General features: G+C 35.5%; 2 protein-coding genes across 3 annotated transcripts; one reads left to right on the forward strand and one right to left on the reverse strand.

Moving 5' to 3' along the window:
* Positions 1-6,226: 6,226 nt before the first annotated feature.
* Positions 6,227-19,847, reverse strand: LOC122047566 (ubinuclein-1-like). Of its 2 annotated transcripts, none has more exons than XM_042608934.1 (13): positions 19,302-19,847; positions 18,950-19,033; positions 18,736-18,825; positions 16,364-16,440; positions 14,723-15,305; positions 13,295-13,391; positions 13,085-13,194; positions 11,248-11,334; positions 9,342-9,467; positions 8,972-9,109; positions 8,418-8,465; positions 8,069-8,170; positions 6,227-6,960 (listed from the first exon to the last, which is right to left on the reverse strand). In XM_042608934.1, exons 1-13 carry the CDS (start codon positions 19,641-19,643, stop codon positions 6,478-6,480), a joined length of 2,367 nt encoding a protein of 788 aa, XP_042464868.1. In that variant the 5' UTR covers positions 19,644-19,847; the 3' UTR covers positions 6,227-6,477. The 2 variants fall into 2 exon arrangements, with proteins under 2 accessions (XP_042464868.1, XP_042464867.1); XM_042608933.1 differs by having other exon boundaries at positions 13,295-13,394.
* A 1,768-nt stretch (positions 19,848-21,615) lies between these two features.
* Positions 21,616-22,538, forward strand: LOC122047567 (protein DMP2-like). Its single transcript, XM_042608935.1, has one exon. It carries the CDS (start codon positions 21,757-21,759, stop codon positions 22,420-22,422), a length of 666 nt encoding a protein of 221 aa, XP_042464869.1. The 5' UTR covers positions 21,616-21,756; the 3' UTR covers positions 22,423-22,538.
* Positions 22,539-23,478: the final 940 nt, after the last annotated feature.

Below are 23,478 nucleotides of genomic sequence, written 5' to 3' on the forward strand. Positions count from 1 at the left end.
GAAATAGGGCTCACCCGAACTCAACTTCCGGCCTTCTCGAGCAAGCTTTTGCTCCGGCTTCAGAAATGTCGCGCGCCTCCTTCCCGTCCACCCGTGTACTCTTTCACAGCACCTCATCCCTCAGACGCACCGAGCCCGTCGACTCTCTCCCATGTCATCCTTCTTATTAGATACATTTTTTGCTCGACTTCCTATGCTCCTAAGTTCCTGCACACTTAGACACATGGGTTAAAAATCAACATGACCTAACCTGACTTGGTTGATCACATCAAAACTACCTTGGGGTACTAACACATACAACTCAACACAAGAAATAAATACAAGCATACAAGAGAAAACCTCCTTCTTACTTAAACTCGTGTAGCTTGTAAATGCCCCTTGACCTTGGAAGTGCAACCACACTTATCTCCAAGATGCTTCAAGAAGCGGCGACGAGTAGTCGTGAGCTCGATGAAGAGAACGGGAAAAATTTTGCGCGTTTGAACCTCGCTAATGGTCTTTTCCTGTCACGATCTAGGGCTCCCAATCGATTGGCCCACGTCAGATCCACGCAATCCCAGCCATCCAAAGCTTGCATCCTGCGCAACGGTCATATCTCAATCGATTGGGGAGGTTTTGATCAATCGACTAACCAATTCATAGCACCTTTGTGCTCTCGCAGATAAACTCTAAATCGATTAACCGATTGATTCAGGTTGTCTCATAATCTTGGGAGAAAATAAACCCCAATCAATCGACCGATCGATTGGAATATCTCAATCGATCGATTGATCAATTGGGGAGCACACTGTGCTCTTCTCGCGAGTGGCCTCGGGTAGCCCCAATCGATCGGTTGATCGATTGGGCTGCCCTTGCTCGTGAAGCTCTCCCAATCGATCAACTGATCGATTGGGCTCTGGTTCAATCGATCGGCTGATCGATTGACTGACCCTAACTTGACTAACTCAAATCTAGGGTCTTAAACCCAACATCCGATCAACCGTGACCTGTTGAGACTCGCTCATGCCTAGCATATGGTCAACCTTGACCTACTGGGACTTCGTTTCTAAGTGTTCGGTCAATTCTTTGACCCACTTGGACTTTTCTAGCCGTACCAAGTGTCCGATTAACCTTGACCCACTTAGACTTACCGTCTCATGCCAAGTGTCTGGTCCTCTATGACCCACTTAGACTTCCAAACACCAGGTGTCTGGTTATCCCGGACCCACCTGGATTTCCACATGCATGACTTTACTCACCAGGATTTTCACCTGGCTTCACTCACCATGATTTTCTCACTGCCTAGCTTAACTCACTAGGTCGTTCACCTGGCTTCACTCACCAGGATCTCTTATTTTCCTAGCTTCACTCACTAGGTCTTTCACCTAGCTTCACTCACCAGGATTTTTTAACAGTGTAGCTTCACTCACTAGGATTTTTCATCTGCCTGGGTTCACTCACCAAGGCTTTCCAACTGCGTAGCTTCACTCACTAGGACTTTCCATCTGTCTGGTTTCACTCACCAGGACTTTCCACACCAAGTGTCCGATCAACACTGATCCACTTGGATTTTCATCATCTGCCAACCTCCCCGTTGGACTTGCTCTTGTCCAACTTCCAGTTAGGAGTTCCCAATCAAGTATTCGATTAACCTTTGACCTACTTGACTCTTCTTCACACTAAACTAGTCAAACATTGACCAGAGGAGAATTGCTCCAACAATCTTTCTAAATGGACGATTGCACCTGCAATCTCCATACATTGTCAAACATCAAAACTCAAATATTAAGACTCATGTTTGAGCCAATTCAAGCTTAGTCAACCTGGTCAACCTTGACCTAGGAAAATTACACCAACATCTGAATGCTTTATATTGGGATACTTTTGAGGACTTCTAGGTACTCGATCTTCTTTCCATTCATTTAACTGATATCTTTAACCCCTATATGGTGCTAAAAAGCCTTCAAAGTTTGTGTAACCGACATCGATAAGGTAATAATATCATATAAATTGAATAAATATATTAAAATAGTTCACAAACTCAACAAATAGTAAGGTATTTAGGATATTTTGAAAAATTAATTAGCTTATGCTTTTAATCCATTTTTCCTAGTGATTGTATCTCGTAGTACTATACTATCTACTGTTGAATTTTCCCATCCAGACAACACATATATAAATTGTATATCTTGAGAACAAGCAGCAAACACATTGGTAGTAATTTCACCTTTCTTGTCTAATATCTATGTCTATCCTCTGTTGGTACTCTAACTTTAATGTGTCTCTCATCCAAAGCTCTCAAACAATTCTAAAAAGAACAACCAAAATAAAATAAGAAAAAAATATCCTAAATCCTAACTTTAAAAACAAATGTAATAATTACCTTAAATCATTTCCATCTCCAATCTGTTGAGTTTGCTGCAATTGACTCTGGATTTTCGAAAAACACATATTGTAGACAAATAACGATATTCAAAAATTAGAAAAAATGTCTACTAATTGTTTCACCAGACCTTTTGAATCGAAATTGTGTAGTTCTATTCTTGACATGATGAGCTAGCAAATGTAATTGCTATTGTAAATACCCCGGGTGAGTTTTGATGTGATCAACCGAGTTAAGTTAGGCTCTACAATTTTGAGTTCAACTTTGGATGGCTAGGAGGATCACCATTATAGTGATGATCATATTAGAGTCCATGTTAGCAAAACTCCAGGCACCCGGACCAGTTCCAAGCTCTCGGAAACTGATAAGCGGTTGATGAAGAGCCATTGTAGAGTGAATTGAGGCGACCAAGTCTAGGCACCCGGAGTTGCCACGTCAGCCAATGGCTACACTCGACTAGTGAACTATAAATAGAGTACTGCTCCTCGAAATTTACACAACACACTCATTCTTAACTTCTGTGTTATGTTTTTAGTGTTCTGTGCTTTAAACGCTTGTAAGAGACTACTTTGCCTGCTTGGAAGGAGTTCATTTTAGTGGAGTTTTTTCATTACATTGGATTAGCAACCTCCCTGGTTGCAAACCAAGTAATTCTTGCATCTTCTTTATTTCTTTTTATGTTATTATTGCTTTTAATTAACAGGTGTTGTGTCCTTGCTCAGTAAGTAGCAAGAGAAAGTTCTTATTTATTATTGCAGGCTATTCACCCCCTCTAACCGGCCTCATTGGGACCTACATCTATTTATTCATCTACCTCCATATATCTTGTTCCTTTATGGTCCCCTTCACTTTCGAGCATACAACACAACTTTGCAAAACTATGTCTATTCATTCTTAGTTGTGTTATGCAAGTAGTGTCACTCTCATATGCTAAATTATATATCATCCTTCTCCTAGCAAAACGTCATTCACATATAGTCTTTTTAAGCAATACAATCTATTATGTCATTCCACTAAAATACAACACATTTAAAAAAATCAATTCACTATATTCAACATCTCCAATTAAAGCATTAACACAATAACTAGAATACAACACATTTAAAAAAATCAATTCACTATATTCAACATCTCCAATTAAAGCATTAACACAATAACTAGTTTATTTTTTCTCATTATATTACTTGCCTTTAAATGTAGATCCGCTATATTAAAGACATTTCTATTGCCAACCCTACGAATATGGAGGGAGGTACATACAGGTACACACGCATACACATGATGGGATAAACCTCAGGTCATAAGTTCCTGAGAATCGACCCCTGACCATTACGCTAGAGATACCATATGTCTACAGTCTGTGCTACACTTTTGGGGGCTATATTACTTATCTTTAAACTAAGATGAGCCATGGCTGCAAAAGAAATAATTCTAATAAATGAAAAAGTTGAGCTCAACAAGATATTAATTTTGATAAAAACATATAACAGGTTTTGAAAGTAACATATACTTATAACTACACTAACAAAAAAATACATGCATTTAAGAAATCAAATTGAGAAAAATCAGAGAAAACTCCTCTAAAACGAAAATCAAATTGAGAAAACAAAGAAAACCCTATCATCTTACAAGCCATTCATTATGTTAATCAACATAGGACAAAACTTAGAATATTACACATTGACAAATATAATATGAGAAAAACCCTAAACCCTAAATCCAAATAAACTTGGTTTTTAACTATCTCAAATGGTGCAAACCCTAGAATTGTGAATCTTACCAAAAATGCATCTCTGAACCCTAGGAATTAGGTCATACACCTAAACAAAATCATATCTTTATTTTCCAAATGATCCTCACAATGAAATTAGGTGAAGTTGATGTTGAGTGTCTGATGTTGATGGAGACGATGGATTAAACTCTTGGCGAGGCTTTTAACGGGAAGCAAGCAGAGTGCCTGATGCTGATGGGATTGTGGTGTGCGCATCTGGACATAGTGCAGAGGCCTTTGATGAGGGAGGTGGTGTTGGCACTCAACTTCAAGGGTCTTGACTGAAAGAAAGAAAATTAAGATTAAGAATATATTTGACATTTAAATTGTAATTAAATATTAGATTTGAAATATAATTGGATTATATGTTGTTGACATTATAATTCAAATTATAAAATTGTATTATCTTTTATAATTTAAATTACGTTACATTATATCTTTAAAATTATACCAAATAAATAAAGTAATCAATCAAGAATGTTTATTTATTATACTGTTGCTAAAATTTAATATAATATTTTATACTTTTGAAAATTGACCGTTTATTTCTTCAATTAATAACTTCTTAAACTTAGCCTTATTTAAATTAATATAAAAAATTAGTTTACCGTATTTTATTTATAATTAAGCTTAAATTACTGAGATTGATACAGGACAAAAAAAAAAGATTAATGTAAAGAATAAAAGGATTTATAAACATGCGTTTTTAATATCATGAAATAATAATTCTAAATCATTAAAACCACACACAAATTATCCTCTAGAAAATATTTGGCTTACAAGACAATGATGCGATAGTTAAATCTTCTAATAATCAAGAAATTTAGGATTTTAATTTTGCTATGTTATCATAGGAGATTTTTCCCTCGGATAAAAAACAAGCTTAAGATGATGGTCATCTCGATATATCTATCTGATTTACCCAACGCATTACAAAGAACTTTTTTTTCCTTTCTGATGAAAAATAAACCTAAGAATGTTAATCATTTGGATCAATATTTATAAGTATTTTTTAATTTATCTGATTAATCAATTCAAAAAATTGAATATCTATATTACTCAAAAAAATATATATATATTTGACATTTAAATTATACATTATGTGAATTTCTTTAAAATTGTGAATGCCATGAGTTATGGTAGGGATAGTTTTTTTTTTAACTATGATATGTTTAAAGAAAAATCTCAATGAAATGTTTAAGGATAGAAACATAAATTCATGATCCATCATTTTAATTTTGAGCAATGATATGTTCAAGGAAAAAAACTCAAGGAAAAGCTCAAGGATAGACACATAAAGTCATGGTCCACGATTTCACTTTTTGTGGGCTCCATCACTTTATGTGTCTATCCTTGAACTTTTCCTTAAATTTTTTTCCTTGAGCATATCATTTTTCTTTAATTTTTTTGAGTCTATCATTTTATGTATCTATCCTTAAATATTTTATTAAGATTCTTTTCTTGAACATATCAACGACTTGGAATACTCATAAAGAACCGATTTATAATTCTAGAACCACGTGACGGGAACTCTTGGACTGACAACATGTGAACAGATTTATTATTCTAGAAACGCATGGCGGAACCCTTGGACTTGACAACATGTCTCTTCTTCAATGCAAACCCACCTATATTGCTAATCTTAAAAGAAATTATTCAGTGGACTTGCCTATCAAATTTATCGATAAAAATAAATCTAAAGCTATAAATAGTTCATTTTAAAGAAGATCCGACTAGATCAATCTGGCCAATAAAACATTTATTTTTTGATCTCCAAATTCTTCCGGCAATTGCAAGAAAGCGACGATGAATCTCGATTCAAGTTCGGTTTATAATTTTCATTGTCTATTTTTATTTTATGAATTTGCTATAAATTTCAAAAATAAAATCCTATGAGTTCGAATTAGTACAATTCACGTTAAGAAACTCTATCAATTAGTAATTTCATTAAAAAAAACATTGGCGATAGTAGAAGCATAACATTTTACCAGTAAACAATAGCTAGACAAATTGCATAAAAAAACTAGAAAGGCAGTGAGCTGACCACAAACAAGTAAATTCAATGCTCCTCTTGTAAAAAGATCATTTTGTAATTGTAAAAACATATTAAAATAGTACGAAATTGGGAACCACAGCTTGGATCATCTGTTATCTCATGGTAAGAGATTAAGTCATGACAGCAGTTTACATAGAATGGTAGTTCAGGGGGATTTTACGATGGTAGGGTAGGGGGCCAATAGCAAGAGGGCTATCATCCAAAGTAAACGTTTATAAAATCAAGAAGAACAAAAAACAACTTGGATCTTAACTAATTTTCGATCTTTCTAAACCTTATTTTAGCAAATCAGCTTGCCTGGTCAAGATTTGGAACACCAGATGATTCGAGTAGGTTCAGCTTAGGCTGGTTACTCGCATTTGTGTCATCCATATGCTTAAAGGACTTCTGTTTCTCCGTGACATGCTGAGAAGGGAGCCTCTCGGGATGACCACGAGTCTCACTTGACTCGGACTCCACCTTCCTCTTTAGCTTTTTCTTCGCATCCTCAGGGTTTGTTCTCATGTCGACACCTCTAGTCTTGTCAGGATTTTTCGATACAGGTTGGATAGGATCGGTATAAGGTTGTGCCGAATCCACAAATGCGCTGGTTGAACTGACAACTTGATTGGGAACAAGCTTGGTGGGCGGGAGGTACTTCGCAGCTGAATCAGTGGCTGGAGGTGTCCTCTCTTGCACACTCCGTAATTGAGAAGCTGAGGCTGGATTAGACTCGTCTGCTCTCATTGCAGAAGCCAACTTTTTTCTTTTGATCCTCTCTTCGTCGCGAACCTGAGCAGAATGCGAAAGAATGTCAATTTTTAGGCACATGCTTAAAACAAAAAAAGTACAATAGGAACAGAAAGAGTAGGATTGAAATGATGCAAGCACAAACAATGCTATTTCTAATAATTTATTATATTACTGTCTAGTTATTAGATTTATATTGATTTCGAACCAGTCAGTGGGTGTAATCAAATGATCTATCTATAAACATGAATTTTCGCAATGCATATCAGGGCAAAAAATATCCTCCTGCTCTTCAGCCAGTATATTTAAGCAGGCAATTCTTGCCTATAAACTATTTATTACTTGCGAGACTTCAGAAACTTCAATAACAAGGACATTGATAATATTTACAAGCATATGCGTTCAACCAATATGTTTTCAATTATCATCACCATTACCACATGGCACTAACTATGCTGTGAATCGGCAGCTCTATTTGCTAGCAACTGCAGAACCTAAGAGAATCTTATGTATGGATCAAACAAAAACATCTTCCATCCCTATGACCAGCATTTGGCAACAACAAAATGTATTGGAAGGATGCACTTTGATGTCGCTTAATCAGTGAACGAATTAAAAAATAATAGCTGAAGCCAGCTTTTCTATAACTGGATACTAATAGAATTGCAATACAACATGACTGGAAGGTGTAATTCAGTTTATCTTGTCCGAGATGTGGACTAATAGTGGAATTAACCTGGTAATTCAAATTAACAAATGTGATTCACCGAACATATGACTTCATACACAGCAGTACTTATTGAAGAATCAAAATTAGAAAGAAACAAATGAACTGAGCTTCAAGATAGATTCATTATTCTCAATTTATATTTATTTTCACTAAAATTAATCATAAATTCCAGGCAAAGAGAATATCAGCTTCAGCGACTCTAAATCAATAAACAACTGCATATTACCAAATCTACTAACATTCTTTTTTTTTTAAAAAAAAAAAAAAGGATTTACAAAGTAATAACACTTGGATACAAAGTGTTAAATGAAACATAATCATGCTCGTTAGAGATAAATAACATTCTAATAAATTAAGAAATGGTTCAGCTAATGAAAGAATTTGCAAAATTAAGGTCACAGATAGGTGGGATATTAAGACCTTATGATGCCTGTAAAGTGCTCTTTTCCTTTCTTTGGATCTGTAAATGGCATCTTTAATGCCTACATTATCCATGTAACCATTAGGCCACAATTCTGCAAGCTGGGATGCAGAACAAACATTTCAATAATAATAATAATAATAATAATAATAATTATCAAAGTCATCAAAGGTGAAACAAGATGACAAGGATATATGTAGAAATTTTATCCAATAATTAGCTCTTCCCTAGAATAAAGATGCATATAAAAATAACAATTAAAAATAGCAACAAATATAGAGACTTCTAATAAGAAATATCAACAAGCCAGTAACTAATCAAGCGGTCATTGTAACCATTCAGTACTACCTCTAAATAAAGCTTCCTGCTTTGAGGGCCTTTGTCCTCGTCCATTCCCTGAAATGAATAATGTCAAAAACTATCAATTAACCCAGCATCCAATACCTGACTTGGAGCTTGGAATCCTAGTTGTGCAACCCAAGATCTGCAGCATGTACTGGTTCGAGTGTAAGGTCAAGTGTGGGCCCGGATTGACATGGCAGAATGGGTCGGGTCAGGAAAGACCTGTGACAACCCATACTGTTTGTATACTTGTAGGAACTTTGAACTCTCTGTCCAGTGAAATACCACACTGGCACAAAACTGAGACCCCGAACCTTGTGCAGACTAAAAATGGATTATTAGATTATTCAACTTGCTCTGGATAATGTAACAATATGTTAATAATCTTACTAGCACAGGCTTTTTAAAATTCCTCTAAAACTGACACCGACAATATCTAATCTTAAAGTAGTCCCCTCAGAGTCAGACTATCTATTTCTGTCCTAGTATATTAGAGAAATTTTGTACCAAAACTTGTATCTCATCATAAAAAGAAACAAAACATCAGCAGTGATCGGTACCTCTACATACAAATCATAGAGTTCGCAGATCTTGTCTTCTAGTGCGGAATCCATACTGTATTTTCCTTTCAGGGCTCTTTTTTCATCATTATTGATTTCCTTAAAGTCAATCGATGAGCCTTCCTGTTGCTCAGCCAACTGAAAGGCAAATGCAACATAAGAACTGAAAAGGCAATAGCTGAAATAAATTCATTGATAATATGTCAAATTTCTCGCCTCACAGGTTGATGAAAAAGTATGACAGGCAACAATAACAAGCCACCAATCCCAACAATTTGGGGTTATGGATCTGTCCCACAATGAACTCTATGGAATAATAAAAAATGAAATGCAATCTCAGAAATTTACATGCCCATCAATTAACTATTACCTGGGGCCTCAACTGAGAAACACGTGCTCTGACCATCTCATTAACCTCCCTTTTTATTTGCTGGAATCTATCGGCTTTCTGCTGTTTTGCTGAATTGCCTACCTCAACCATTGTTCTCATATTTTTCTAATAAAATGTTAGAAAGAAAAAGAATTAACATTACAGCACATATACCACAAAAAATATCCACCAATCAAAAAGAGAAAATGTATTAAAAAAAATACATTAACAAGAATTCATCCATAAAACTATTGATTTACAGAATAAATCTCTTCCCAACCAATAACAAAATATTAAGATGGAAGCAGAATTGATTAGTTATTGAAGCACGAAATAGCTGCGATTACAATTTCTAGCCATGAGAAATTCATGTAGTAGTTTATTGCAACTGTGAGCCTTGATTTATTCATCATTTTGCGTATTCTTGGCTATCCATTATTTCAAATGTTAATCCATATCAGTCGGCACAGCGAAAATGTGCTGTTCCAACTGTTAACCCAAACTGTTATTGTGTCAGCGCGTGTATGTTAATGCGATGTACGTGTCGATATAGTTTTGATGTACCAATAAAGATAGGGTCTACCTTGTCCAGTATCATTTTGAATGACCAAGACAAGAGCACTCTTCTCATGACAACCTTTTATTTCATCAGTTAGTCATGAGGAAAAGATTAAACACTATAGAAAGAGGGGGAACAGAAGTAAAAAAAAAAATCACCAATTGGAGAACCAACAACAATAATAATGAAGAGTGACATTTTAATCAAAGAGACTGACATGCATCCATCTCATATTGTGCATGCTCCAGTTCCAACTTTGCGAGTCCAGCTTAATCTCCCAATTCTATCTCCCGATGATTAATCAAGATATGATATCATAGGAGCATTACTTCATCCAAGTGTTAGAAAATTAGAGTTGAATTCAATAGGATGCTACAAGAACCAAATCTCAAATCTATATTCATTGTGGTATTTGTAAGGCATTGTCAGATACTTGCTTAAATGCTTATCCCTTATTGCTCCAATTCACAATCTAATTGTTATTGGTTAATATTTAGAGGCAAACAATTAAGAAGAAGTACATTACAAAATTAAAAGACGTTTGAGTTAATCTCAGCACACTTTGAAACATGCTGAAGCATGACATGATATTGAAACTACACTATTCCAGCTTATTTGATTGAAACTTCTGCAAAAAATGATACTTTACCTCTTGTAGTTATGACACAAGTACTGCAATTTAAAGCCATTATATTAAATTAATAAAAGGTATATCATTGGACTAGGGAAATAATGTCATAACTATATCTAGTCAACATAGAGTGGCATAACTATATCATTAGACTAGGGAAATCATAAATCATATCTATGTTCGGTCAACAAAGAGCGGCATAACTATTTTCTACTCCACTGAATTGGTTGGAGTGTCTACTAAGAATAATGAAAAGAGTGACGGGTGTCCGCAATATTGGAACTATATTATTCTAGCAAAAGATTGAAATTCTAGCATGGAATGTGTTATTAATAAGCTTATGGTTATCACACAAGTACTGAAATTTGAAGTCATTATTTTAATTTAATAAAGGTATCTCAGTACACTAGGTAAATAGTAAGTCATAGATTCATACTCCATCAACACAACAGAACTAATTTTCTGCTCCATTGAACTGGTTGAAGCATCAAGAAAAGTGAGAATAATGAGCACAGACAATCCCAACAAATTTCAGGAGACACATTAAAAGAAATAATTAGAATCGCCAATTTATCATCACCCTATAACATGTTGGTATAATTGAAAAATATGTGAGATCAGCCCTCATGACTACAAACAAGGATAAGAAAAAAATGAAGGGGATCATAGTACCTGACAGTACTCAATAGTATAATTTAAATTCTCAGAGAAGTTACCTTCAATGTCTTGCGCTGCATTAGGTGACCTAGAATGCCCATAAGTCGATCCACCAACTCATCTTCCGAGATTTTACCTTGGCTTGCCTAAGAAAAGGTGAATTTTTTTTGGTTACTGCTAATACAGATGTGAAAAAGAATTTGGTAAGCATAACTTAGCATTTCATATAATTCATAGGTAAACAAGAAAAGAAATGCATAAGAGTCAGAGAAAAGTGCCAAAATGTTGTTCATGTGTTGGCATTCAATCATGTGTTAGCAGATGTGGCTGGTACCAATTGGCTCATCAGTTTTATAAAGAAAACAACAATAGGTATCATGAAACATTTGGTAAGCATCAATTTAGTCAGACCCACAAATATTGTATCATCAAAAAATTGCAAGAAACCTTTTTCTTCTTCCAGTTACTCAAGGTTATCTAATGTTAGTCTGTATCATGAAACATATCTGTAATGGTTGTGATGATATAGCTTTGCAAATAGCTCAAGGGATGGATGAAATCAATATATAGTCCAAACCATATAATTGAGACAAACACGACCAAGCCTCATTTAATAATGATTATCATGAATCATTGTTTAAATCATAAGAATAAATTAAAAGTTATAAAATAGGCTAAAATTCCAACTCAAAATAGTTTGTTCATCTTAAATATGTAACATTAGATAATTACTGTTTAATAGCAAAATATAAATGAAGTGTGATCATTATTCATGAACAAAAAAAGGTTCAGATCACAAGCAAAAAGTGTGATCATTAGATTTGAAATACACTGTAAGATAGACAATAGGAAATTTAATGCTGACTACTACTTGTTTCTGATTTTGAATCTACTGGCAATGCAAATGAAGATAGGAAGAGGAAGAAAACAATACTGCATGAAGAGGAAACATTACTGGGCATTGTAATTTATCCCTTCATGTTCCATGAACAATCTTTTGGTAGCTTTGCAGCTTATAAAAGACAAAGAAACATTACTGGGCATTCCTATCAATAATACTATTATATAAAGCATTAAAGAGCAATTAAGAACTATGATGGCTAGCAGTCACAGCCAAAATTTAGGTGGCATGTTGGTGAATGGCCATCATGATGTCAGTTTAGGTGCCAATATTGTTGAATGGACAAAATGATATTGGTTCAGCTGCCAATTTTGGTGAATGGACAAAATGATATTGGTTTAAGTGCCAAAATTGATGAATGGCTGAAACAATATTGGTTTCAATGTCAACGCTCATACCAAGTGTTGGTATGGATTGTTGGAAACCCCCACGGGCATAGCCGAGTTGGTATTTGGGTGGTAGATTGCCACATGGTATGGCTTGTTGGAAGAAATTCCATCATTGTTTTAGAGCTAGAGCCGGCCATCCCGAGGTGTTCCATGTCTTGGAGATTGGCCATAATGCTACATGGTGTCTGGTTGTGTGTGCCACATAAAGGTATTTAAAACTCTGATCATAACTATTAAATAACCAAAGTTTTATATGACAATACTTTTGTGTTTTCTAGCAAAGCCATAAATTAGCTTACAGAAAAGAAAAAAAAAACATTTACTGTCCTATTAGCATTTAACACATATATTGAACTATGTTCTTTTCGATACAGAACCACATTTGGTATATGAACTAAGGAATTCAGAGAAGTCCCATTCTCCTAGCCAAAAACCACTAAATCCCATATGCCCACTCAAAAATCAAAACATATTAAACAAAATTTTGTAAAATCTCAGTATAAGTTCCACATACATAGGAAAACAGTTGAATGTTGATGTTTTTATCTTAAGTAGCAGTGGAGACATCTACAAGGTAATGAGAATAAGTTCATTCAACAATAATACCGATAATCGAGCTACTTTAGCAAGCTTCTGTTTGACTGGCTGGGGAAGCCTCCTCTTGATGCTTTGGAACGCAGGATCTGCATCTTGAACAACAAGGGTTGGTGGTCTACCTACAGAGAGTTTTCAAACCAATTATCAAAACAAAAATAATGGAAAGGAGGCTTCTTGAAGTTCAAAAAAAAAAAGCAATATAGGGTTCAGAAGATTTACATTCAGCCACTATCATTTCGAGGTCACGAATAGCCCTTTCAAGTGTTGTACCTTTAGGTCTAACAGAAGAACCTTCTCTTGCCCTTGAGGATGATTGCTGCTGCAATACATCAACAAATAGCAAAGCAAAGAAAATGAATTAGATATATCAAATATATCTCCAGCCACAAATAACACATAGCAGACACTCTACAGAATAGCAGCAGGGACAATAACGACAATCAAAACTCAAAATATCTTCAACTAGTCTTAAGTAATTGCATCAGTAAAGATGCACTGAAACAATGTAAAAGATAACTAGTAACCAGTTGCAAATGAGACAATTTTTTTACTGAAACTAAAGGTGAAGATCCATTGGCAGCATGATCACTTGTTGGAATTGCTGGTGTGCAAAATAATTAATCTTTAAGAAATTCTGTTCACTATGAATATATATTTAACGAGATCTTAGCAAGACCGTGATCCTTTAATGGGGAAAGAAGGTAGCAAAAAAAAAATTAAGGCATTTATCTACTTATCTTTCCCTAACTCGCTGATTCACCAAACTTTTACAGCAGATAGAGATACTCTAGAGTTCTTCATCCAGTAAGTGGTATTCTAACTACATAATAACAACTAATCATGTAACTAATTTACCTATTCATAAATGTCAAGTTAATTCCCACAGAAAACTAGTTTCGGGATCCTTTGTGTAAAAGATGAAAATTGGTACTCCATCTTAAAGAACCAGTTAGAACAAATGCTCTTAAGTGCAGATTTCACCATGTCCATGTTTGTGTAGAGAGAAATGTTAGCAGATTTATATGGTAGTCTCATGGTTGATTGTTCTTCTGAATATGGTGAAAATCTCTTTATATGGTAGTCTCATGGTTGATTGAGCGTGAATGTTCATCTACCATGTCAGAAGAACAATCAACATTTTCATCTGCTGATTTCACCATGCAAATTTCACTTGGTGTACTCCACCAAGATAATAAATTTCAACTTTCAATTCTACAAATCCTATGGTTTATGAATGTGAATTTAAATCATTTTTATTTAATATATCAGAGCATTAACTTTTCATTTTTTTAAAAGGAAATCTTTGTTTTAAAAAAAAAAAACTAGTTTTGAAATAGGTAGATTGCTAAGTCAAATGGACATGCTCTTAAAATTACCAAATGTTAGCAGATGCATTACCAAAAGATTAGGAGGTCGTACTTTACGAAGGCTCAATGTTTTTTTTTTCAAAAAAAAACAAAACTACTAACAGTTTTATTTTGTAGGAGACACTCCCTTCTGCCCATAGGATCACTGTGAACAGGGTTCAGATTCAGATCAGATGTGAAGGTTCATGGCAAATATAAAAGTCAGATAAACCCAAGTCATCGAAAGCTGAAATGATGTTCATTATCTAATACAACAAACACCAAAGCGCAGAGAACTAACCGTTGAATGTACAGGATATGAACTCCCAGGGGAATTCATGGAAAAGGCATCACTGGTACTGTATCTATCGACACGCCTAACCTTTGTAGATGCTTCCCTAGTTTCACCGTTGTGCAGCTTTTTTGAGTGAAAATCTACTTGAACTTTGTCACGAAATGCTTGATCTAACGAATCACTGGTTCTCGACCTGTGAGTAGCTCCAGCACCTGCTTTATGCTTATCAAAATCCTTCAACTCAGAAGGTGTAGACAAAATGTCTTTGTATGGTAGTCTCATGGTTGATTGTTCTTCTGGCATGGTGAAATCAGCAGATTTCCTTTTACTGACAGCTGTAGTGGCTTTTGATCTATATTTTAAAGATCTTCCTTCCTCATTGTAATGTCCACCATATGATGCATAAACTTTTGCAGGATTTAATTTCCTTCCCACCACTGAACCACTCCTAGCAGCATCTTTAGCTCGCACATTGCCAGCATTTGGTGGGTTATCAGAAACAATGGCATGACTACCATCACCATGCAGCTTGGGAGTATCTTTTCTTCTCCTTTTTTTGGGCACCTCTTTAGGCGACAAGCTAGACTCACTGTTTGCAGAGAAAATCATAGCAAAAATCTTGTGAAATTATTATTTAATTTACGATCCAGAAAAACTTAAACATTCATTGAATTTCACTATAGGCAACAAAGCCAATGAATAATACTGTCACTTCATAAATCAAGTTTCAAGAAATTTCAGATAGAAGAGACCATTTTAGGAATATATTCTACCATTTTCTGTGTTTCTTGAGATAAATGGCTAACAAAGGTAACACCCAAGAAAAGAGCAGATAAATCAGAAAGACCATAATATCTTAGCTAAAAAAACCACCACATGTTGGATTAACGTCACTATTAGCAGCCTCCCTTGAAAAGGATAATGCAATAATATAAAAATTGTCCCAAGACAAGCATTAAAAAAATGACAAGAGGCTTACAAATTAGAAAAGAATTTGCAGCAACAACGTTCACAGATTTGAAAACATTTCCATTTTAAATACATACTAGAATAGTTCAAAGCAGCTGCCAATATTATGCAGTCAACCATACCAAGGAAATTCACGAAAAGCTAACTAGTTGTAGATTCTAAATTATATTCAAATGCTTAAGTATAACTGTTAAGAAGTATTAGTATTAATAGAATTATGGTGTAGCAAGTTCAGTCCTGCATTGATATTTCAGTTTAGGATTATATCCAACATTCTATACATATCCATGTTAATATTTCAGTTTAGGATTATTGTGACATTTTTTGTACTCTGCTTTCCAGTGCTTCATCAATTTTGTCTCAATTTTCAATGTAATTTAAGGGTTTGAGGGTTTGTTTTGTTATTGCATCAGTTAAGAATAAATAAGTTTATATATATATATATATAATCACACAAGAATGTTGGTTAAAGTTGCAATTTCGGATTTCATTGCTGCAGATAACACAATGGCCAAAAACTATAATACTTGATTGAAATTATAGACAACAGCAGTCACACCAGAGATGACTTTAAATAAAAGATATATTTAGAGAACATAAAACAAAACAGTTGTTTTAAATATGGCAAATAAAGTAAACAAATACCAAGGAAAAACGAATTATGTGGCAGAAGCTTACATTTGCTCTAATTTTCCTTTGTTTACAAAATATCCATTATGTTTTGTTGACATTTTGTCTACTTGAAAGTATTCATCCTGCAAAAAACAGCATATTCAATATAATCTTTCAATGTTAAACCAGCAAAAAGAAGAAAACAGAATTAAAGGCATCATTAATCAAATGCAAGATGGAAGACAATCTTTGATGCACCTTCCGATCCAGAACTTAAAGGGAACAAGCAATGCATACAAACACAACTTGGCTGCCAGACGTTAGGTAGGTGCTAGCTCAATTTCTGCTCAGGATATATGCTGCCAGTCAGGGCCTCCTAATAAATGGAAAGACAAACATATGTCCATCATGTTGGGACTCATTCATCATAGGCTGAGAATTGCCATCAATCACAATCGAGAAGATAGATGGTTGGTTGAACATCGCATTGACCAGGTGCAAGTGGTCACAGTTTAGATGAGCACTTAGTATGTGCAGTGTCTAAGATGTTGACCAGTTCGGTCCCCCTATCAGTTGCCTAATGTCCTACTTCTTTTTGAATGGTTTGACATGCAATAGATATTGTTTCAGGTTTGCAAGTATTAAACATTCAAATAAACCTACAAGAACTAGTTAAAATTAAATCACAAGACAAATGACTTGAGGGAAGGGCTCGTGTTGTTTTGGTACCATTGAACCCAAAATAGGATGATTTAAGGACAATGTGCATCGACAATAGAGCTATCAACAAAAGTGAACATTCGCCTACCTAGACTTCATAGTTCTAATGATAGTATCACAATGGCTCTCCGATAGATCAACCAATCAAAATGAAGATTAATGACAAATGGAAGATGTTTTTAGAACATTATCAGAGTTGTATGAATGGGTAGTGCTTCCCTTCGAATTCGTGAGTCTCAAACACTCTAAACACATTAATAAGCACAATGAATCTAAGCTCCTTTATAGGAAAAGGTTGATAGTCTACTCTAATGGCATCTTCATAAGACATACACAAACATGACTTGAAATATACATAGCTTTTCATTAAATGTCAATCTCAAGAAATGTTCCTTCTCACAAACTCTGATACGATTAGTTGGGATCATCATTTTTTTCATAGACACGTGTTTTTATGAATTCCAGAAAAATTAGTATATATTCTAGTAAAATTAGAAAAATTGAAATTTGACTTGAACCAGACTAATCAACCTAGTATAAGGAATTTTTACTATCATCTCAGCATCGAGACAAGCTACTTCTATAAGTGGGTATCATAAGCGTCAATCTTTGGCGACACCAACTTGATCCCAAGCAATGGTGGACGGCATTCATCTTGATATTTGCAGAAATGTTACTGAAGAGAATCACTAACAAAAAAAAATTGTGTTTTTTCACATCATAGAACATATTAATTCAGATTTCAACTAAGTACTCTAGCACTTGAAAATAGATCTTGAAGGATAACATAGAGGGAAGGGTCTGGGGTAAACTTCAAATCAATCAATAAAATCATAAAACAAGTTAGGGGGGAGGGTGCTGTGGCAGTTCCACATTTTTTTTAAACTAATATCTCTCAATTTAGACATTAATCATCTAATATATGACTTTTGTAGCAACGCTTTAGAAGATATGCAGATGAGAAGTAGCCATAATGCATATTCTGTGTGGAGGACTATAAAATCATAGAGTACATTAATAAGATTTGACACTAATTGTGCATATTCTGATATGATTTCAGGAATCTTTAAGGGCTTATGCACACCAAGCACATAATCGGTAACAAAATGGAAATAAGGTCCACATATGTAATACAATGTTCCGAGAGATGGAACAAAGAGTGGTAATGCTTCAAACTTTATATGCTCATATGCATAATTGTTAGTCTTCTAGAGGGAGTCCCTCCTTGGTTACCTTAGCTCAGGAAGTTTTTTTTTTTTTTTTCCTAAATTAGATCTATCAATCTCAATCCAATTATTATTTCTTTCAAGTGCATATGCAGTAGCATAGACCACTTCTTAAAACATGTAATTGAACATGATAGCCTCCATATATTCTCCCCGTACAATTACTTTGAGGATGGCATGACACTTGTTCAATGGAAAAATAGCCAATACCAATACTAGCTGGCGCGTTAGATCGCCTAGACTATATTAAATTTGGATTCAAACTATAAGAAATTAAATTAGAACCAAAATCTACTGGTTTTATATCAAAAAAAAATCCAGTTATTCAATTATAGAACAGAACGAAAAAAAACCAAAAAAGAGAAATTTTTCACGTATTCATGGTGCAACAATTATTTGAAAAATAACAAAGATAGGAATGAAAAGAAGTGATGGTGAGATCTCATTGCTAACTATGGAAATAGCATTTTTAGATAGATAAGTGTCACTAACCAATTCCGTATCATCAATAAAGGAATCCTCCGTGTCATATTGATCATCATCTGGGATATCATCAAGTTCTTCATCACTGCTTTCATTTCCCTAGGTCAACAAACTTACATTTATCAAGCCATTAACCAGAGTGTAACAGAATGGAGAATATGATTTCATTAAAATCTAAACAAACCACACAAGAAGGAACTTGAATGTAAGAAGCACTTCATACCACGTAAAGGCGTTCAATCTTCTCTATAACCGCACTAAAACGATTCGGAGGTGGAACTGCATCTTTTGGATCTTCCGCAGAAGGCTGATTATCCCACAAACAATAAACTAAATTTATACATAATTAAATACTAAATAAGTAACAAGCATCCAAATTTTCGAACAAATTTAAACTGGATAAAATGCACGTCACAGTTGAAAGTAGCGCATTGCAAACTAATTGAGTCGGCAAAACCAAAAGCATAAATCACAACAGCGAGGAAAGCAATTCGCAAACCAGGCAAACCCTAAGCAGGATAATTAGCCCGAGAAGCAGCACTTGGAAAGTAGTAGTGAGATCAAGGAAACCCTACCGCAGCGACTTCTCCGGGCTGCGCAGCGGGTGGCCGGTCAGCAGGACCAGCAACGGGAGGATCTCCTTGCCCCTTACCGTTTTCCTTAAGCAACCGCTTCCAGGACACAATGGTGGTCTCCCCAGGCTTGAGGGTCACCGAGAACCGAAGCCTCTGGTCCCCGCCACTAGGCGCCGGCTCTTTCTGCAGGGAGACGGCAGCGGAAGAGGACGGGGCCACCGCCGCAGCCGGGGGCGGCGTCGGCAGCGACGGAGCTAGCGGAGGCGGGGCGGCGGAGGCAGCAGCAGAAGTGGAAGGCGCCGCGGGGAAGGCAGCGGCGGAAGCCCTAGCGGCGGCATCCATGGCAGGAGCAGGGGATTGCTACGGCATCGGAAGAGAGAGAGAGCAAGAAGGCGATTAGGGTTGGGAGTGAGATCAAAGAGGAGATCGGAGATCGGCGATCGGGAGGATTGAGCAGAGCAGACGCCGGAGGCCTTAAATAGCCGACCTTCGGCTGCGCGTGAAGCGAACCCGACTGTCCTTCTCCCGAATTGAGTATAACGAGGACCTTTCATTTAGTTCTCCGTAATTTAAACCTTTTTATTTTTATTTATTTATTTATTGAATTTAGGCATACTTTTAATTATATTGATCCATAAATATCAGTAAATTACTAGAAGGTTTGGTGTTAATTTAATTCGTGAAAAAAAATTATCTTTGTATTTTATTTAGTATTTTAACTTATTCACATCTTGTAAGTTATTTTATATTTTGGCAAAAATAATTTAGATAGATATGACTTTTTAAAAATAATAATAATAATAATAATAAACTAAACTTATTTATACAAGGAAATACCTTAATTTCAAAACTTTCATTGCATGCTTCCTTGTATATTCCTATATGAGGTTTTTGGATATATGTTTCAGGATACTCTTTTATCATTTCATCCAATAGGAATAGTTCTTCTAGTTCTATGAATTTTTTTAGAACGCATCAACAACAGTGTTATTTTCATTCTATCCTTCCCGCCAACTTCTTAAATCTCATGTTATTTTTTCAATGTATGAATCTAATATGGGAAAATATCAAATTTATATTGGGTTTGATATTAGATCATATCAAACCCAACATACATGATATGGGAAAATATTAGGCCCAGTATGGACTTAATATAAAAAATATCAAGCTCAGATTGCGCCTAATATGAAAAATATTAAGGTTTAATATAAAAAAATATCAAACCAACATTGAATCTGATATTGAACCATATCAGATTTATATTAGGTATGATATAGGAAAATATTAAATTCACCATGAGTCTGGTATGGACATTAGAAAATAACGAGAAAGAGGATTTAGGAGGTTGAGGGTTATGAAGAGAATAATATTTTTTTTGGTGTTATTTTCTTTGTAGTTTTAAAATTAAGAGGTTCATTAGGGTAAATAAAGAAATGTGGAGCGATAAAAAACCGTTAGATATTTGTAAACAAAAGAAAATCTGTTCATTAAAAATAATATAATTTGATTTAGACAAGCCGACAATGACATTATAATTATAATTATTTGCGTATCTTTTATAATAAATGCATATGGTCTGCCATTAAAAATATTATTTTATTTAATTTGATCCATAATAAATTATTTTTTAAAATTTTATATATAATATAGTTTAATATTTTATTGTAATACTCTCGGTTACCAAACTAATAATATATATTATTATTATTTTCTTTTTAAGTTTTTTTATTTTATGTTTTTTAATATTGTTTTTAACTTTCCTAATAATAATAATAATAATAATAATAACAATAATAATAATAATATATAATATTTTTAAAATATAACTTTTAAAAAAAATAAAATATCACATATTTTTTTAATTAGTTTTTATAATTAAAAATAAAATTTTTGTTATAAAAATTTTAGGAATATTTACTTTTCGAAGGTTTCCTAATTCTGAATTATATGCCTCCTTTGTTTACGTAGGTATAGATCATTACTTAAGAATCACGAATTACCTAAAACTAAATAGATTTTCCTTGATAAATAGATAATCAAAATTATCGAATAACCCCCTAACTAAATAAATTTATTTTTTTCTTATCCATTAGCTTGCCATAAGTCAACGTGGTCAGGAAGTTATCGGAAGTTGGCGTCTTAGCCCATTGTGTCAGGTAAGGCATATGTATACCGTCAAATATATTTCTCCCATTCGAAGCCAAATTAAGAATCAAGATAAATTCTCGAGCCAAGAAATCCCATTTTGTCTTCTCAAAGGAAGAGAAGACTTCGCCACAAAGCATAACTTAACCTCCTACTTATTTGTGTTTCGATGGCCAATTCGATCGATTCGTTCGACTACAATCGAACTAGTCATCTCGATCGAGAAGTGTAGCTAGTTCAACTTTTGGTTCAACCCGGTTTGATTCGGTCGGAACCGGGTTCGAAAGCATTTCCTTCCTTTGTCTTTCTTATGGATCAGAATGACACGTGTACGGTGCTCATCCAAGACGGCGGCGGCGGAGGCGACCGGCGGTGCTCCGACGACGATGACGACGAGGAAGATGGGTGCGCCGACGGCCAACTCATCTACATCCTCAACCTCATCCTCAGCGGCACGGCGCGGCTCAACGTCCTCCTCCCCACCGCCACCATCCTCGCCTTCGCCATCTTCGCGCCGCTGCTCAGCAACGACGGCCGCTGCGACGGGCTCAACCGCGGCCTCACCTCCCTCTTCCTCGCCGCCTGCGCCGCCTCCTGCGTCTTCTTCACCTTCACCGACAGCTTCCGGTCGCCGTCGGGGCGGCTCTACTACGGCGTGGCGACCCCGCGCGGCATCTGGCCGTTCAACGCGCGCCGCCGGGGAAAGGCCGGCACGCCGACGGACGCCGCGGCGTACCGCCTCAGCTGGCCCGACCTGTTCCACGCCGCGCTGTCGCTGGCGGCCTTCATGGCCTTCGCCGGGCTCCACCGCGACGTGACGGAGTGCTACGGCGTGAGGCTGCCGAGGAAGGTGACGAACGCGGCGCCGCTGGCCGTCGGATTCGCCGTCAGCGTCGCCTTCGTCGTGTTCCCGTCGAGGAGGAGGGGCATCGGCTACCCCTTTCTGTTACAGAAGGACGCAGCCTTCTTCAAGTGATTAATTAGGGGCTAATTATATTGATTAATCTTAAGACACCACATAATTACTTAATTATGTGTTTATTTCACGACAATGTAGTAAATTACTATGCTCATCTCAAACATCTTTCATATTCCGTCTAGATTATGTAAAAAAAATACATTATAAGATTAACTTATAATCGACGGTTAAATAATTAAAAAATGAAGGAGAAATTTTTCTCAGTAGTTTTTCTGAGTCATCCTCTAATTGACTAGGTACTCCAATAGAGACATGTGACAAATTGCTCGTCCCCAGGTGTGGCGCAAGAAAGGTAAATCATAAGAGCTGAGAGGGTAAGTGGTGGTAGGGTGAGTTGCACAGGATTTGAGGATTTCCCGATAGTTTTGTGATTCGACTTCACAATCTCATTTGACAAGTATGTCACTATTTACCATCTCAGATGATCAATAGGGTCAACTCCAAAAGAGACATGAACTTATAGCTCCAAAGAGACATGAACTTATAGCTCGATGCGAGTTATAAACAAACTACTTATTGGTGGGGTCAACTCCAATAGAGACATGAACTTATAGCTTAGATGCGAGTTAAAAACAAACTTCTTATAGATGAACGTATGATATATCAAACTTCAGAATAGGTACATTTGGATTGTCAAACAAGTAAGACATTAAGTAATAGCTAATAACTAAGGGCTTTAGCTCTTCTTCAATAGCAAAAATCGTGTGGTAAATATTATATTGATGTAAAAAGTGAAATTTATCCTGATGGCTCCCTATAACTGTCCCATTCAATTATAACGAAATAAATCAAAAAATCAAAATTAATGATTAGATAAGAGGATAATTCATTGATTTTTGGTGAGTTAATTCAAAATATAGAAAGGCATTTGACGAAGATAATAAGTATTTTATCAAATAGGATCGTCCAGTTCTTATAGAATCTATCATTAAAATACTCTTAGAAGGGGATAGGGCTAAACAGAGCGAGAAGAATTTTTCATGAGATGAAAAATGAAAACTATTAGCCCCACACAGGATTTGTGAATAAATGATTATTTGATAATGAATAAAA

Source organism: Zingiber officinale, chromosome 2B, assembly GCF_018446385.1.
Source record: "Zingiber officinale cultivar Zhangliang chromosome 2B, Zo_v1.1, whole genome shotgun sequence".
Lineage (NCBI taxonomy): Eukaryota > Viridiplantae > Streptophyta > Magnoliopsida > Zingiberales > Zingiberaceae > Zingiber > Zingiber officinale.

Bases quoted from the DNA above. Each gene is read 5' to 3' on its own strand.
- LOC122047567 (XM_042608935.1), top strand. From the start codon at position 21,757: ATGGATCAGAATGACACGTGTACGGTGCTCATCCAAGACGGCGGCGGC.
- LOC122047566 (XM_042608933.1), bottom strand. From the start codon at position 19,643: ATGGATGCCGCCGCTAGGGCTTCCGCCGCTGCCTTCCCCGCGGCGCCT. The intron at 8,171-8,417 runs GTAGTACTGAAT...TCTGCATCCCAG, and splicing joins GCAGGAAGCTTTATTTAGAG to CTTGCAGAATTGTGGCCTAA. The intron at 6,961-8,068 runs GTCTTAATATCC...CATTCTGCTCAG, and splicing joins CACTTTACAGGCATCATAAG to GTTCGCGACGAAGAGAGGAT.